The 16,995-nt window shown below is 57.8% G+C and overlaps 2 protein-coding genes across 3 annotated transcripts; both read left to right on the top strand.

Annotated features, from left to right (window-relative positions):
- Positions 1–250: 250 nt before the first annotated feature.
- AZU1 (azurocidin 1) lies at positions 251–9,345 on the top strand. 2 transcript variants are annotated; one of them, XM_082383143.1, is made up of 5 exons: positions 251–3,568; positions 3,848–4,004; positions 4,430–4,571; positions 5,104–5,340; positions 5,758–9,345. In XM_082383143.1, the coding sequence occupies exons 1-5, from the start codon at positions 3,511–3,513 to the stop codon at positions 5,920–5,922; spliced, it is 759 nt and encodes a 252-aa protein (XP_082239269.1). In that variant the 5' UTR covers positions 251–3,510; the 3' UTR covers positions 5,923–9,345. The 2 variants fall into 2 exon arrangements, with proteins under 2 accessions (XP_082239269.1, XP_082239268.1); XM_082383142.1 differs by lacking the exons at positions 251–3,568; positions 3,848–4,004 and having other exon boundaries at positions 4,156–4,571; positions 5,104–5,829.
- A 608-nt stretch (positions 9,346–9,953) lies between these two features.
- PRTN3 (proteinase 3) lies at positions 9,954–16,047 on the top strand (the record flags this gene model as incomplete). The annotated part of the gene is made up of 5 exons (XM_082381276.1): positions 9,954–13,054; positions 13,848–14,007; positions 14,398–14,539; positions 15,235–15,465; positions 15,877–16,047. Exons 1-5 carry the CDS (start codon positions 12,928–12,930, stop codon positions 16,045–16,047), a joined length of 831 nt encoding a protein of 276 aa, XP_082237402.1. The 5' UTR covers positions 9,954–12,927.
- Positions 16,048–16,995: the final 948 nt, after the last annotated feature.

Genomic DNA, 16,995 nt, shown 5'->3' with positions numbered 1-16,995 from the left:
GGGCCCCCGCACCGCGCACCGCCCACCTGCCCCCTGCGCCCCGCCGGGGTCCTCCCTCCGCTCGTCCAAACCCGGCCCCTCGCCGGGCCCACAGCATGCAGGACGCACCGCCCTGGATGCTCCGGGGTGCGCGGGCGGCGGTAGGGCCCTCGTGGTGAATTCACGTGAGGCTCACTTAGGCAGCGCTTGCTCTTTGCAGGTGTTTCTTCTTTTCCACACACAGCCATGTGGGGTGGGGACCAGCTGACCGTCATTTGACAAGTGGGGAAACTGAGGACCCCGGGAACTTAAGTCTCTGTCCACGGTCTCCAGGCCCCAAACGGCAGGATTTTATTCGGTTCATTTTTTCACCGTCTCCTGAGCACCTCCTGTATACCTGGCCCTGTACAGTCACGGAGGAGCCGCTGACAACTGGGACAGACCCCCAAAAATCAATCCCGCAGTTAAGCGTCCAGTTAAGGTCGGGGGTGAGGGCTGCACGAACGGATAACCCGGTGTGTGCAGCCACTGGGCTTTATTTGCACGCAGCCGTTCACACTCCAACCTGGTCCTGGCCGTGGCCCTTCTTGTTTTAAGAGACTCAGCTGCATGTGTCTTCAAAGATGACTGTATGTGCGGTTAAGGGTGGGGCCCAGAGGGTTTGAATCCCACTGGGGCCTCCATTTGCTCACCTGGAAATGGGCATAACAAGGCCGTTTTGCGCATGGGGCACACCGGAGCTGTCTGTCCTGCCTCCCCAGGCCTGATGCCCTCTGGGCCTCGGTTTCCCTGCCAGCCAGGGGTGGAGCCTGGGCTGGGCAGCCGTTGGGAATCCTGGTGTTGAAAGGTGACCACAAACAGCCCTCAGGAGGTGGGAGGAGGGGAAAATGGGGCACTCGCTCTTGGGGGCCTCCTGGGGGGCAGGAGCAGGAAGGGATGTCCTGGGGGACCCTCCTGACAGCTCAGGGCACCAGGAGAGGGTCTGGGGGAATATCAGGAGCAGGGGTGGGGGTCTTCTTCCTGTCGATCCCCAGTGGTGGAGGAGCCAGGCCCGGCTGTGATGGCACATGGCCGGCCCAGCAGTGGGGCCTGGACTTGCTTCTGGGGCACTAGGGAGCCATGGCAGAGTTTAGAGCAGGCAAGAGGGCTTGAGCACGCCAGGTGCTGCTCAAAGACTCTTGCACATATTAACCCACTCGATGCTCACCACAGCTCACTACTGGGGGTGGGGGGGAACTGTTCACATCCTGGTACCCAGACAGGGAAACAGGGCCAGAGAGGGGCCCTTGAGGTCACCCAAGTAGGAAGGGATGGACCTGTGGGCTCTGGAGTCACCCATCTCTCCAGCTGTGCTCTGTGCAAGACAGCAGCCTGGTTCACGGGCAAGGACAGGGTGGGCGGCAAGTTGGGGCCTCAGGAGGAAGGATGCGCAGGTGGGATCCAGGGAGAGTGGAGACGGGAGGCAAACTTGGGGGGACGCTGGTCTGAGGCAGAGGCCATGCGGGGGGCACGGCTGGGCGGTGGGACCGTGAGACTCGGCAGGGACCAGGCCTGAGCCCCAGGACCCCACCATTCGGGCTGGGTGGAGGACCGCAAGTCCACCCTGACCCCTGCTCCCGCCACCCTCCCCAGTCCTGCCCTGGAAGAGACCCCCCAGGGCCCCAGACAGAAACTGGTGTCCTAGTGTCCTGAGACGTGGGGTCCACCACCAGCCCCAACCTCTTGGTGTCATCTTGGAAATAAATCCTATTTTTTTTAAATTGAGGTGTCAAAAATAAGTAAAAATAAAAATAAAAAACTGAGGTGAAATTCACATGACATAAGATCAGCCATCTTAAAGTATCACATCCACTGTTTTTTGGAAGGAACATTCACAGAGTTGTGCAGCCAGCTAATTCTAGAACATTCTATCTCCCCCAAAGAAACCCCATTTCCTTCAGCTATTATTCCCCTAACCCCCTAACCCCCCAGCCCCTGACAACCAGGAACCCACTCTCTGTGTCTGTGGATCTGCCTGTTCTGGACGTTTCCCATCAGTGGAATCACACCCTGTGTGTCCTTCTGCGTCTGGCTTCTCTCACTGAGCATCGTGTTCTCAGGGTCCGTCCACGTTGTAGGAGTGTCAGGGCTTCACCCCTTTTCATGGCTGAGTGATGTTCCCGTGTGTGGAGGGACACGTCTGTCTGTTGAAGGGCATTTGTGTTGCGTCCACCATTTGGCCACTGTGAACACACGTGTGCAGGTTTCTGAGGCCCTGTCTTTGGTTCTCTTGGGCACGCACCTAGGAGTGGAACTGCTGAGTAATATGATAATTCGGTGATTAACGTTTTGAGGAGCTGCCAGACCTTCCCCAGCCGCGGCACTATTTTACATCCCTGCCAACCTGTCTGAGGTTCCAATTTCCCACCTCCTCGCCAACGCTGTATTTTTTCTGCCCTTTTCATTCCAGCCATCCTAGTGGGTGTGAAGTGGTGTCTCACTGTGGTTTTGATTTGTGCATTTCCCTGATGACTAATAATTTTGAGCATCTTTTCATGGCATGTTGGCCATTTGTGTATCTTGGGAGAAATGTCTATTCAAATCCTTTGTCCATTTTTAAGTGGATTGTTTGTCTTTTTGTTGTTGAGTTGTGAGAGTTCTTTATATATTCCGGATACTCAACCCTGTCTTTCTCTCCCCTTGGCCTCATCTCTTGCCCAGGTTCTGAGTGCCTGAAACCTCTGAAGACCCTGCTTTGAGGACAGGGAAGGGGAGACAATCTCTCCAGGACCACCTGGCTCTGGGGACTCCATGGCCGCACCTGCCCACTTTAGAGGTGCACAGACTGAGGGCGGGCGAGTGACCCGGCCAGGTGCCCACAGATAAAAACCCTGCAAGTGAAAAGCTGGACACAGAAGACACACAGTGTGTGATTCCGTTGATGGGAAATGTCCAGAACAGGCAAATCCACAGATGGAGAGTGGGTTCATGATTGTCAGGGGCTGGGGGATGGGAGGAGGAGTGACTGCTGATGGGGACGGGGCTTCTTTTGAGGTGATGGAATGTTCTAAAATTGGGGTGATGGCTGCGTAACTCTGAAGATACTAAAAACGATGGAATAGCACGCTTTAAACAGATGAATTGTGTGGTACCCGAATTATATCTCAATAAAGCTGTTTAAAAAAAATAAAAAGCAGTAAAACACACACACATGCAAAAGCCAGCAGGACTCAATCCCAGGCCAGGTGGGCAGTGGTGGAACACCCAGCACTCAGGCTGGAAAGCTGAGTGGAGGCCCCATTGTGAGTGGCACGGCTGGGTGTCAGCCTCACCCACATCTGAGGGGTCACCTACCGTACAGAGGGGAGGACGGGGCACAGGGTGGGCAGTTGGAGGGCCCAGGCAGGCCCCAGGAGCGGTTGGCTCTGGAGGCCTTGGGCAACTTCCCCTGTTCCTGACGGGAGGGGCCAGGCCCTGGGTCGGGGGTGTGCTGATGGCCAAGGCCCGGGCTATAAGGGCGCCACCATCCCAGCCACCCCCAGCGGCCCCGTCATGACGGCACTCAGACTCCTGGGCCTGCTGGCCGGCCTGCTGGCGACCTCCAGGGCCGGTGAGTGCCTGCCCCAGGCCAGACGTCCCCATCTATGCAGGGGTCCAGCGGCAGGGGACAGGCCCTGGTGGGAGGGACCAGCGGGCGCCAGCCCCTGCTTCCCTGGACTCAAGGCTCAGGGAGGGAAAGCGACCTAGCCCAGGCCGCACAGCCAGGCTGGCCCTGACTAGCCCTGGGAGGGTGGGCCCCTGTCCTTTTGGGGAACAAGGGGGCGGGAGGCCGGGGTCTCCCCAGGGATGGGGCTGAAACTGGGGGAGCTGCAATGCACCCTCTCCCCAGGCTCGGCACCCCTGGCGGACATCGTGGGTGGCAGGAAGGCCCTGCCACAGGAGTTCCCATTCCTGGCCTCCATTCAGACCCAAGGGCGGCACTTCTGCGGGGGCGCCCTGATCCATCCCGGCTTCATCCTGACAGCCGCCAGCTGCTTCCAAAGCCGGTGAGGAGGGAGCCACAGGGTGGGGAGGGGGGCTCGGAGAGGGAGAGAGCTCTGGCGATTCCTGGGGGGACGGTGCCTGGTAGGTGAGAAGGGGAGGGGCTTGGCAAGGGGGAGGGGTCTTAGGAAGGGTTGAGGGGCTTGGAGAGGGAAATGGGGGACCCAGGATAGGAAGGGGGCCCAGGAGGGTCTCGATCTGGCAACAGAGGGGAGATACGGCTGCAGAAGGAAGGAAGGAGGCTTGACCATCACCGCTGTCCTTCCTTTGGCTCCTGGGCTGTGGTTCAGTGGGCTAGTAATTCCCTGCCTTATTTGCAAGCCTGCTCCCCATCAATGCCCGGGCCCTGGGGTGGGTGTGGAAGGTTGGGGACTTCCCCACAAGCCCCCAGGACTGCCCCAGCCCGGTGTCTGCCCCCACCTGCTCTTAGCAACACCGGGATTGCCACTGTGGTGCTGGGGGCCTACAAGCTGAGGCGGCGGGAGAGGTCCCGGCAGACGTTCTCCATCAGGAGCATCAGTGAGAATGGCTATGACCCCCAAGAGAACCTGAACGATGTGCTGCTGCTGCAGGTGGGGAGAGGGGGGGGGGCTGGTGACGGCCTGGGGGGCTAAGGAGGGACGAGCCACGTGTACGGAGCCTGTGGTTAAATCGTACAGCCAAGTGCGCAATCCATTTGCCTATCCTCCGGATCCTGGACACAGGAGCTGGGCCAACTTCCCCTCCCGCCAGCAGAATTTAGAACTGCCCATTTCTCTACATCATTACTGACACTGCATAATATGATTTTTTGAAATTTTCTGTCAGTTGTGATGGGGGATGGTACCTTGTTTTATCTGCATTTCCTGGGCAAGCTCTTCACCTTCAGGGTCTCTCAACCACCTTTGCAATAAGAACGATTGATTCCTTCTCTGGAGGAACCAGAGGCCCAGAGAGGTAAAGTCACTTGGCCAGGACCCCACGGCCAGTTACTGCCTAAACTGGCCAGGACCCAAACCACTTTACAGACCAAAACTCACGTCGCTGCCGCTCTGGCTCCCAGCTGGGCCCCGTGAGGCTCTGGTCCCCAGCTCCGCCCTCTCCTGACTCAGTTTCCCTCCCCAGCTGGACCGTCAGGCCAACCTCACCAGCAGCGCCGTGGCAGTGGTACCACTGCCCCCACAGAATGCCACGGTGGAAGCTGGCACCAACTGCCAGGTCGCAGGCTGGGGCACCCGACAGCATACAGGGCGTCTCTCCCGAGTCCCAAGGGTCGTGAACGTCACTGTGACCCCGTTGGACCAGTGTCGCCCCAACAATGTGTGCACCGGCGTCCTTACCCGCCGGGGCGGCATCTGCCAGGTACGGGCTGGGCGTGACCTGGGGTGGGCTCCAGGTGGTGGGAAAAGCAAGGACAAGTGCCAAGCTCTGGGCTGGAGGCTGGAGACACGACAGGGAACAGGACAGGGTAGGGTCTGCCCTTTTGGAGCCAGGGGCTCCCAGACCTTGTGGGTGGGGGAGTCAGGTGTCAAGACAAGGGCGTGCACGGGACAGGCCCAGCCCGGGGCAGCAGGGAGTTCCTGGGGGCATCTGAGACCTGAGTTGCAGGTAGGAGTTAACCCAGCAAAGCTGAGGGAAAAGCGTGCAGGCAGCGGGACAGCACGTGCCAAGGGCCAGGGGCGGGGACAGGATTTGCGGGTGGCATGAGCAGTGGTTCTGGGTGGGAGCAGAGTAGGGGGGCTGGGCCTGGGACGCCCTGACTCTCCTGCCGCCCTGCAGGGGGACGGGGGCACCCCCCTCATCTGCAACGGCCTGGCGCACGGCGTGGCCTCCTGGTCCCGGGGGCCCTGCGGCAGGGGCCCCGACTTCTTCGCTCGCGTGGCACTCTTCAGGGACTGGATTGACTCGGTTATAAACCAGCCAGGCGGACGTGCGCCAGCCTGACGGACCCCCAGCCCAGCCGGTGGGGGGCGTGTGAGCTGCCACGGAGCCCAGCCCCCCACGCCTCTGTCCCATCCCGCAGCCCCACCCTGGCCCGCGCGGTTGTGACTCTAATAAAAGATCTGTTCCCATTCTGTCCACGGCACCTGATTTCTGCTTTGCGGGGGCAGGAAGGGGCTGGGTGCCGAGCGCAGGGACATCTTCCGGCAAGAGTGGCATCCACCCCAGGGGCCTCCACTCACGGAATCCGCTCGCAGCCCTGAGGACCAGGGGCTCTTGTTATCGCCACCTGAGGCGGCGCCGAGGCTCAGAGAGGTTGGGTGACTACCCTGAGGCCACACAGCCAGAGTGGGCTCTGAACCCACATCTGTGAGATTCCAGGCCCCCTTGAATGTCTCTCATTTTGGTCGAGAATACAGTCACCCCTTAGTATCTGCAGGGGCTGGGCTCCAGGACCCTGGTAGATACCCAAATCCGCGGATGCTCAAGTCCCTTATATCAAATGCCGTAATATTTGCAAGTAACCTACGCACATCCTTCAGTGCACTTAAAATCATCTCTATATGACTTAAAATACCTGATAAAATGTAAATGCTGTGGAAATATAGTTGCCCGCCTACAGCAAATTCAAGTTTTGCTTTTTAGAACTTTCTGGAAATTTTTTTCCCAAATATTTTTGATCTGTGGTTGGTTGAATCCGAGGTTGATTCAGTCCGCGGGTGTGGAACCCGCGGATACGGAGGCCTGGCTGCATATTATGCAGCAAAGTCAAGAGACACACGAGAAACTGGCTTAAGACTATTTGCCACTTGAATCGGTTAAAGAGCCTAATATGAAAGGAACTAAAATATAAATGTTAAATAATAAATATAATTTTATAGGGACTTCCCTGGAGGTCCAGAGGTTAAGACTCCACGCTTCCACCGCAAGGGGCACGGGTTGGATCCCTAGTGGGGGAAATAAGATCCCACATGCCCCGTGGTGCAGCCAAACTATATATATATGTATTTATATATTTATATAAATGATATATAAAACATGACAAACATAATCGTATAACATACAAAACATAATAAAAATAATTATATAAATGATATATAAAACAATACACATAATATAGTTTATTAAACTAAATAAAATTGTTTCATTAAAATAAAAATTAGAGCTTCCCTGATGGCGCAGTGGTTGAGAATCTGCCTGCCAATGCAGGGGACACAGGTTCGAGCCCTGGTCTGGGAAGATCCCACATACCGCGGAGCAACTGGGCCCGTGAGCCACAACTACTGAGCCTGCGCGTCTGGAGCCTGTGCTCCGCAACAAGAGAGGCCGCGATAGTGAGAGGCCCGCGCACCGCGATGAAGAGTGGCCCCCACTCGCCGCAACTAGAGAAAGCCCTTGCACAGAAACGAAGACCCAACGCTGCCAATAAATAAATAAATAAATAAAAATTTTTAAAAAATAAAAATTAAACCATACATTACATTATATATTAGTATTTATTACATATTATACTTGTATTTTTAAAAATATATACTTAATAACACATAATAAAATATAATAAATCCATTGTGTAAATATTATACATTAATATTTATAGTATATATTTATAATATATTTATCTTATATATTTATAATATAATACATATAATGTGCACCTAAAATCAGTAAGGAAAAAAATTAGAGCCCAGTAGTAAAAAAGTGGGTCAAGGATGTAAACAGTTCACAGCAAAGAAACACAGAAGGCTCTTGACGATGTGGGAACACTGCCCCTCACCCAGTGGGTGAGAAATGCCCGCTGGCCTCCTGGGAGGTGGGCTTTTCACCCAGGGGGGTGATCACAAAGCCTGCCATCTGCGGTGTCTCGTCTGGGGGGGGGGGGCGGGGTGGCAGGGACGGGTCGGGCATCCGAACCAGGTGCCGCCCTGGGGGTTGCCCACGTGTCACCTTGCACGAGACGGGAACAGGTCCTGCCATGTGGCTCGAGAGAAAGAGGCTGCAAAGGATCCAGTGTTCCGGGCTGGCGGTGGGGAGACCACAGAAGCCCGGGGCGGGCGGGTAGCACACAGCTGTGGAAGAGGCTCAGCCCAGCCGGCGTCGGGGCCAAAATGGAGATGCCCGGCTCTGCCCTTTCTCCTGGGGGCCCTGCTGACGCCCCAACACGCAGGGGAGGGGAGGGGCTCGAAGGGGCGGCGCTCTGCCCTGAGCCGGGTGGTGTTGGGGTCTGTGCGGTCCCGAGCCCCCTGCCCTGACCGCGCGCCCTCCACCCCCTCACTGCCCCAGAAGCTCCCAGAGATGGCCCACACACACCGGCCACCGAGGTTAGTTGTGTTGCCATTAAGCCATTTTACAGATGGGGAGCCTGAGGCCCAGGGAGCTCCAATCACCACTGGCGTTGCTGGCGCTTATTAGGCACCAGCTGCATGCCAGGCCCTCATCCCATCCTACAGGCCTGGTCTGTGGGTCCCGGGTCTGTTTATTTGTTTTTCATAATTTATTGCAGTGAAAGTCACATAACATAAAATTCACTCTTTTAAAGGGAACAATTCAGTGGTTTTTAGTGTATTTCACTAGGTTGTGCAACCCTCACCGCTGTCCAGTTCCAGAACATTCCATCACCCCCAAAAGAAGCTCCGTCCCCATCAGCAGTCACCTCTCCTCCCCCTCCCCCAGCCCCTGACAACCACTAACCACTAACTCTCTGTCCCTGTGGACTGGCCTGTTCTGGACGTTTCCCATCAATGGAATCACACCCTGTGTGTCCTTCTGTGTCTGGCTTCTCTCACTGAGCATCGTGTCCTCAGGGTCCATCCACGCTGTAGTGAGTGTCAGTGCTTCACCCCTTTTCACGGCTGAGTGATGTTCCCAGGTGTGGAGGGATGTATATCCATCGTCTGTCGATGGTCATCTGGGTTGGTTCCACCCTGGCTATTGTGAATCACGTCGCTGTGGACATTTGTGTACACGTTTTGTTTGAACATCGATTTTCAATGCTATGGGTTTGTACCCAGGAGTGGAATTGGGGGTTCAGAATTGGTCCTGCTTTATAGAAGGGGAAACTGAGGCCCAGAGAGGAATGTCAGCGGCTCAGGAGCCCAGAATGGTCCCAGGGGCCCCGCCTGATGATTGTTCAGATGGGGAAACTGAGGCCCTAGGGCGTTGGGGTCCAAGAGCATATGGTCCCAGCTTGGAGCCCCCAACACTGGCCCCCTCAAGAAAGGAGTGTTTTTCTTCTTTCAGGAGAGAAGAGGAAAAAGAGGCAGAGACACAGAGACTGAGCCTCTCCCGCCCTCCTTCCCTCGATCCTGGGTGGGTCGGCTTGGGTCCGCTTGCCCCCTCACCCCGCCCCAGCCCGTGTTCCCGGCGAGGCCGTTGCCTGTTGCACCAGCCACAGTTGGAGCGGGAAGGGGCCGAGGCCACAGCTTCCAGCCCCACTTCCCCTCCACCTGCCGGCCCGACCCCCAGAGGCCCCCGATGGTTCCCTCCCTCCAAGTTACAACCCCCAGGGCTCCCGGTGTCCCCAGCTCCCCACCCAGTCCCATGCCTTCCCAAGCCTCTGCCTTCAGGCAGCCCCCCAGCCCTGCACTCACCTGCCTGCCCCCACCCCAGGCCTGGAGCAGAGAGGAGGACCCCGGGCCATCCCCCTGTCTCGTCTAATGCTGTGACTCCCCTCCCCACCCCACCCCCACCCCGGGAGGCTCCCTGGGGGGTGAGAGCTTCTGGCCAGGACCCCGTGGGCAGTTACCTAGCAAGGTTGTGTGTGTGTGTTTCTTTTTCTTTTTCAGTTAAAGCTTTATCGAAATGTACTTCTCCTACCATACAACCCACCCGCTTAACAGTTCAGCGGCGTTTAGTATAGTCACAGGGTTGTGCAACCACCACCTCTAATTCCAGAACATTCTCACCACCCTGAAAAGAAGCCCTGTCCCCAAGGGCACTCACCCCCATGCTCTCCCCCAGCCCCTGACAACCAGGAACCTACTCTCTGTCTCTGTGGATCTGCCTGTTCTGGACGTTTCCCGTCAATGGAATCACACCCTGTGTGTCCTTCTGCGTCTGGCTTCTCTCACTGAGCATCGTGTCCTCAGGGTCCATCCACGTTGTAGCGAGTGTCAGTGTCTCTCTACTTTTCAGGGCTGAGTGATGCTCCCCTGTGCGTACCCCCTTTCATCAGCTGATGGTTCATCAAGCTCTTATCTGTATTAGGGAAGTCAGTCCCTGAGGTGGGGTTGTTCTCATGACTCCCCATCATTAACAGATGGGGAAACCGAGGCCCAGAGAGGTGGCGTTTCTAGCCCAGAATCACAAAGCACAGCAGAATGTGAACCCAGGCGAGGGGCTCCGGACCCTGGGGTGTACCCGCCCCGCGTCTGCTCCCAGAAGAGCCTGGATCTGAGAGAGGCACATGCTGACCCGGCCCAGCCGCCGAGAGGATGGGCTGAGACGGGGAGAAGCACAGCAGAAAAAGGAAGGGAGTGGTGGGGTGGCAGCGACAGGGTTGGCACCTGTGCTCACCTCACCTCACTGCGCGCCCACACACTCCAATACTCCAACTTATCAAATCCTCCTGCTGTCGCCCCGGGGGAGGGACCATTAGTACGATCACCTCACTGTACAGGTGGGGAAACCGAGGCACCAAGCAGCCTGCCCCGCTGGACCGGACAGTGCCAGTCCGCAGAGATGTTCTTGTCAAACGAGAAAAACCAGTTCTGAAAGCAAAAGGCACAGCAGCCCCGGGTTTCTGTGGAGACATGTCCGGGCCACACCCAGGGCTGCGGCCTTTCCCGAGTGACTGGGCTGATGTGTGACTTAAAAACACGTTGGCAATACAGATGGCCAACAGGCACATGAAAAGATCACTAATGATTAGAGAAGAGGAAATCAAAAATACAATGAGGTGTGAATTCTGACCTCACACCGCTCAGAATGGCCACCATCAAAAAATCTACAAATTACAAATGCTGGAGAGGGTGTGGAGAAAAGGGAACCCTCCTACACTGTTGGTGGGAATGTAAGTTGGTGCAGCCATTAAGGAAAACAGTATGGAGGGTCCTCAAAAAACTAAAAGTAGAGTTGCCATGTGATCCAGCAACCCCACTCCTGGGCATATACCCAGACAAAAGTATAATTTGAAAAGATACATGCACCCTTATATTCATAACAGCACTGTTCACAATAGCCAAGACATGGAAACAACCTAAATGTCCATCGACAGAGGAATGGATAAATAAGATGTGGTACATTTATACAATGGAATATTACTCAGCCATAAAAAAGAATGAAATAATGCCATTTGCAGCAACATGGATGAACCTAGGTATGATCATACTAAGTGAAGTAAGTCAGAAAGAGAAAGACAAATATCATATGATATCACTTATACGTGGAATCTAAAATATGACACAAATGAACTTATCTTCGAAACAGAAACAGACTCACGGACATAGAGAACAGAGTTATGGTTGCCAAGGGGGAGAGGGGTGGGGGAGGGATGGATTGGGAGTTTGCGGTTAGCAGATGCAAACTATTATATATAGGATGGATAAACAGCAAGGTCCTACTGTATAGCACAGGGAACTATATTCACTATCCTGGGATAAACCATAACGGAAAAGAATATGGAAAAGAATATAAAAAATAAATTAATTAATTTTAAAAAAAGAGCCTGGCGGGGGGAAAGAATATATATATATGTATAACTGAGTCACCTTGCTGTTCAGTAGAAATTAACACAACATTGTAAATCAACTCTACTTCAATAAAATTTAAAAGATAAAAAATAAAAACGCATCGGCAGAGGGGCAACTACCTGCAGGAGGAGGGGTGGGAAGCAGTGAGGCACGCAGGCTGCACCAGGAGTCATTGGTGGGCAAAACTCAGAGCAGGTGTTTCTGCCTCAGAGACGTTCATTCATTCCAAAGAGGAAAGTGTGACTCGGCGGGAGGGACACGCAGGCACCTCAGAGATGATACCCCACGTCCTGGGGACCGCCACTCGGTATACAGACCCCATCTCCGTGTGGGGACCCCGCACAAGCCCATTCGGAGGGACGTTCCCCCCAAAACCCGCCAGGTTGCCACCAAGGACACGGCACGAGAGCCAGGAGAGGCTGAGGGGCTGCCCCAGAGCCCAGGAGACTCGGGGAGGCGGGGGGGGGGGGGTGGATCCTGGACCAGAGACTGGCTGATTGTGAAATCCAGGCGGCCTGTGAGGGGGCAAACTTTGTGCAAGACGTGGCCCCGGGGAAGCTGGGGCAGCACATCCGGGAATTCTGCGGACTGCTGTAAGCGTGAAATGATTTCAAAATGAAAAGCTTAAAAACTTTCTTTTTGGCCCCCAAATTCCGTGAGCTCCTCTATCTATGCTTCTGTAGGTTTAAGTTTTTCATAATAATGAGTCAGTTATAAATAGATACATAAATAAATGTCTCCCCGGCACCAGAGTCTCCCCCTGCCCCCTCCCGTGTCGGGCAGCGTCCCTGGTCCCAGCCACTGCATGCCAGGAGCTCCCCAGTCGTGATGACCACAGGTGTCCCTGGGGGAGGAATCGCCCCAGGTGAGAGCTCTGCCTTAGAGGGAAGAGTGAATCCCCCAGACAAAGTGAGGGCAGAGAGATGAACCTGTGGGTCTCAGGAGGCGCAGGGCTCTGAGACCCTCACCCCCTTTTCTGTCCCGCTGAGTGGGACTCATCCCACCCCTGCACACGTCGGCCACATCTCACCTTGCTGGGGCTACAGGGACCCTCTGGGGGCAGGCAGTGCCCCCTTGGGGGTGTGGAAGCTGGGGTGTGTGTCACTGTGAGGGCTGTGGCCACAAGCCCCCTTGTCCAGAGGACCCCCAGCATGGGGTGGGTGGGAGCCAGCTTCCTACATCTCTTGGGGTGCCGGGACCCCGAGCCTGAGCCTGAAGCCCCTGCAGGCTTCCTGGGGTGCAGCTTTGACCCCCAAGCTCCCGAGCCCTCGAGCTGGAAGGAGGAAGTGGGGACGCCCAGCCCGGGTATGGGGCAACCCTAATGGCCTCCCTGAATTGGGGCTATAAGAGGGGGCGGGCAGGCAGGGGGCACGGCCCAACCATGACCCGAAGCTGCAGACCCTCCAGGTCTGCCCTCGCCCCAGTGCTGTTGGCTGTGCTGCTGGGCGGTGAGTGGGGCCCAAGTCCGTCCGTCCGTCCGTCCGTCTGCCTGTCGCACGCCCTCACGGCTCAGATGGGGAAAGTGAAGCAGGACCTCGACTGGCTGCTTGGGATGAATGCCTCAAGAGGAGGGGAGGAGGAGAGAAAGGGGGGGCCTGGGATATGCAGCTCTGTTTCCGCCTCTGTAAAATAGGCAAAACCCAGTGCCTCCTGCCCAGGGAGGTGTCCTAGGGACTCAATATAACCAGAATCCCTGGACAGCACCTGGCACCCAGCAAGCACTCAGTAAGTAAGTGTGCACGCACGAACGAATGTGTCACTGGGTGAATGACGCACGTGTCAGAGGAAAAACCGGAGTGAGGGAACCCCTCCGCCCTCATCCTGATGAGGCTTTTTCATGCCTCAGTTTGTCCATCTGCAAGACGGGTCATCTTGCCAGCTTCTTCCCCCTCCTGACCTCCAGGACTGGGCGCCGCTGCTTCCTGGGTGCCTTCAGAAATAATAATGATAATGACCACCGGGATCTCCCCGGCGCTAACTGTCCCGGGCCCAGGCCTCTTCCCTCCACAGCCCCCAGCCCCCCTGTGCTGCTATGGGACCCCCAATTTGCACATGGGGAAACGGAGGCCCTGAGGGGTCCCAGGCCTGGTGGAGGCCACACAGCGGCTCTGCCCTCGTCCCCCGACCCCCGTCTGGGCTCCCTGGGCGGGGGATGGGGCGGTGGGGTGGGGTCGGTCCCCCGTCCAGGGAGCCGCGGAGGGCGTTAGGCAAGGCGACGGCCGCTGACCCCGGCGTCCTCAGGTGCAGCCCGGGCCGCGGAGATAGTGGGCGGGCGGGAAGCCCAGCCCCACTCGCGCCCCTACATGGCGTCGCTGCAGCTGTTCCCCAGCAACCACTTCTGCGGGGGGACCTTGATCCACCCGCGCTTCGTGCTGACCGCAGCCCACTGCCTGAGCAACTTGTGAGTGAGTGCGCCTGCGCGGCGCGGGCCTGCCCGGGGAGGGGGCGGTGCTCCGAGGGAGGGGGCGCGGGGCTGCCCCGGGGGTCCGAGGGGGCGAGGCGCGGCCTGCCTCCGCTTGCCTGGTTTCAGCCCCTCCGTCCATCGGCCCAACCCTCTCATCCCAAACTAGGCGGGCACCTGCCCTGCTCCCCAGCCCGACGTGACCCCCTGATGCCCCAGGAGGATTAGCTCAAGCCAGGGGTTCAAACCTCGGGGGCAAGATGCAGACGGGGGGGGGGTCTCCTGGGACGGTGGGCAGTCCCCGAGGGGCTGCACCCTGGGCCTCAGGACGGGCGTGGGGGGCACGTGGGGGGGGGTCGGGGTCCCAGCGATGAACGCCCTGACCCTCAGGAACCCGTTGCGGGTGAGCGTGGTGCTCGGGGCCCACCGCCTGCAGACCTTCGAGCCCACCGAGCAGAGGTTCGGCATCAGCCGCCTGTTTGAGAACAATTACAACCCACAGGAGAAGCTGAATGACGTCCTCCTCCTGCAGGTGGGTGGGCGGGGCCAGCAGGGCCCAGGGACCCCTGTTCATTCATTTTCCAGCACCTACTGTACAGGAGCCCCGGCGGGCGTGGGACACGGCCTGGTGGGGAGAGAGCCAGTCACCATCTTCTGAGCACGCGGGATGCCCCATGCCCCGCCCCCAGCCTTTGCCCGGCTGTGTCCCCTCCCTGCTCCCTGCGCTGTTCCCAGATACCCTCAGCCTTGGCACCAGCCTCCCCTCCTCAGGGAAGCCTCCCCTCACCCTACTTGAGTGACAGCCACCCCTCCCGCATACACTGTTCATCACTGGGCTATGTTTGCCTTGACTGTGCCACCTGCCATTCTCTTCTTGGCCCCTCCCAGCCCCAAAGATCAGCTCCCAGAAGGCAGAGGTAGGATCCCCAGGGCTTAGCCCAGGATCAAGCATACAGTTGGTGCTCAATAAGTGCTTTGTAAGTGAATGAATGCAACAGTGACCAATGCTGCAAAGGGGAGTCTCTTGGCCTCGGGGAATGTGAAACTGAGCCCTGGCAGGTTTGGAGGGGGATCAGGGCAGCCTCCCTGGAGGAGGCGACCCCTGAGGTAGAGCCAGGCGGAGGGAACAGCATGTGCAAAGGCCTGAAGGAGGCACTTTGAGATAATCGTCCATGGGTGGCTGCGGGTCCTGGAGACTCACTGCCCACCAACCGCCCTCTGCCCCAGCTGGACCGCCCGGCCACCCTCAACGCCCAGGTTGCGGTGGCCCAGCTCCCCCAGCAGAACCAGCTGCTGCCCCACGGCACCCAGTGCCTGGCCATGGGCTGGGGCCGCCTGGGCACCTTTGAGCCGCCGTCCCAGGTCCTGCAGGAGCTCAACGTCACCGTGGTCACTTTCCTGTGCCAGCCACAGAACGTGTGCACCTTTGTGCCCCAACGCAGCGCTGGCATCTGTTTTGTATGTACTGGGGGCTGCAGCTCAGTGGCTGCAGGGACAGCCGGGAGAGGGAGGGAGGGCAGGCAGGCGGGTGCCTCTGTCACACCATCTGGAAGGTGAGCACACCCATCGCGAGGGGGTGACGGGGCCTTCATGGGTCTGGGGGCTTTTCCACCCCGCAGCCCACCTTGGGTGGGTGCCCTAGCCCCACTCCGGGGGCCACACCCAGAATTCTGGGGTCCAGGTATATAGCAGGGGGCCAATAAATGTCCGCTCTCCTCCAGAGGGGCCTCCCCTCCCTGTCTCACCCACGTACTTTAAAGAAAATTCTAGGCTGGAAACATCTCACCCCTACGTGGCCCCTTCCCCTGAGGTAGCCTCGTCTGGCTGCTGGCCTGGCCTGAGTGACTGACCGACCTGCCCCCTCCCCAGGGGGACTCGGGCGGCCCCTTGGTCTGCGACGGTGTCATCCAGGGCGTGGACTCCTTTGTGATCCGGGGATGCGCCACCAACCAGTACCCCGACTTCTTTGCTCGCGTCTCCCTCTACGTAGACTGGATTCGCTCGGTGCTGAGCAACGTGGGGGGCGAGGACAGCCCCTGAGCACCCCCGGGCGCTGAGGCCACGCTGTGGACAGACGCGGCGGGTCTGCTTCTGCGCCCGTGCCCCCCTTCCTGCCCCCCCCCCGGCTCTTGGGAGCCAGGCAGACCCACGGTGCGTCAATAAAAGCTGAACCATCCCCCTGGCTCCTGTGTGTCCTTCCCACGGGGAGATGTGGGGGAGAGTGGCCCAGGGTCCTCAGCGTCCAAGTCCCCAAACCCCGAGCTCGGGGTGGGGGTGGGAACAGAGGCCTGGAAGTCGGAGGAGGGCGCATGTCACAGCGGATCCCACTCCCCAGATGCCCGCAGACGTGGGTTCTAACCCAGCCCCGCCAGTGTGACCCGGGGCAAGTTGCCGCCCCTCTCTGTGCCTCAGTTTCCTCATCTGGAAAACGGACTCACTCCAGACATTTCCCAAGTGTCCAAGGAGCCCTACCCTGGCCCTCAGGGCTAGGGGTGTCCTGTCCAGTTCTGTGTCTCCCAGCTCCGGGGCCACCTGAGGACCAAGCTCTCATAACATGGGGTGCCCAGGGCCTGTGGGGCTCCTGACCAGTCGGGGGCAGGCAGAAGGGCTATTAGGGAGGCTTCTTGAAGGAGGCAGCAATGCCTGAATACGAACAAAAGGAGAAGTGTCGCCAGGCAAGGCACAGACAGTGTAAGGGCCCTGTATCAGGACAAGCTTGGGGGTGTGAGGAACAGCAAGGCATGACGTGTGGGGGAAGGAAAGCAGGTCAGGGAGGGGGCAGGGCTGGAGCATGCAGGGCCACAGAATGAACTGGGGTCTAGAGGAGAGGCCTGAGGCCAGGCAGAGGTAGGGGTCACTGGCCAGCCGTGGAGAGGGCACGTGGCCATGGCAATGAGGCAGTGGAGGCTCAGAGAGAGGGGCCAACCAGCTCACCGGACACACCAGAGTTGGAAGGCAGCTCTTTTGTTATTGATTTACTCTGCCGCC

Source organism: Balaenoptera borealis, assembly GCF_965194805.1.
Source record: "Balaenoptera borealis genome assembly, chromosome: 2".
NCBI classification, from domain to species: Eukaryota; Metazoa; Chordata; class Mammalia; order Artiodactyla; family Balaenopteridae; genus Balaenoptera; species Balaenoptera borealis.
This window is presented reverse-complemented; position numbering and strand designations above follow the sequence as displayed.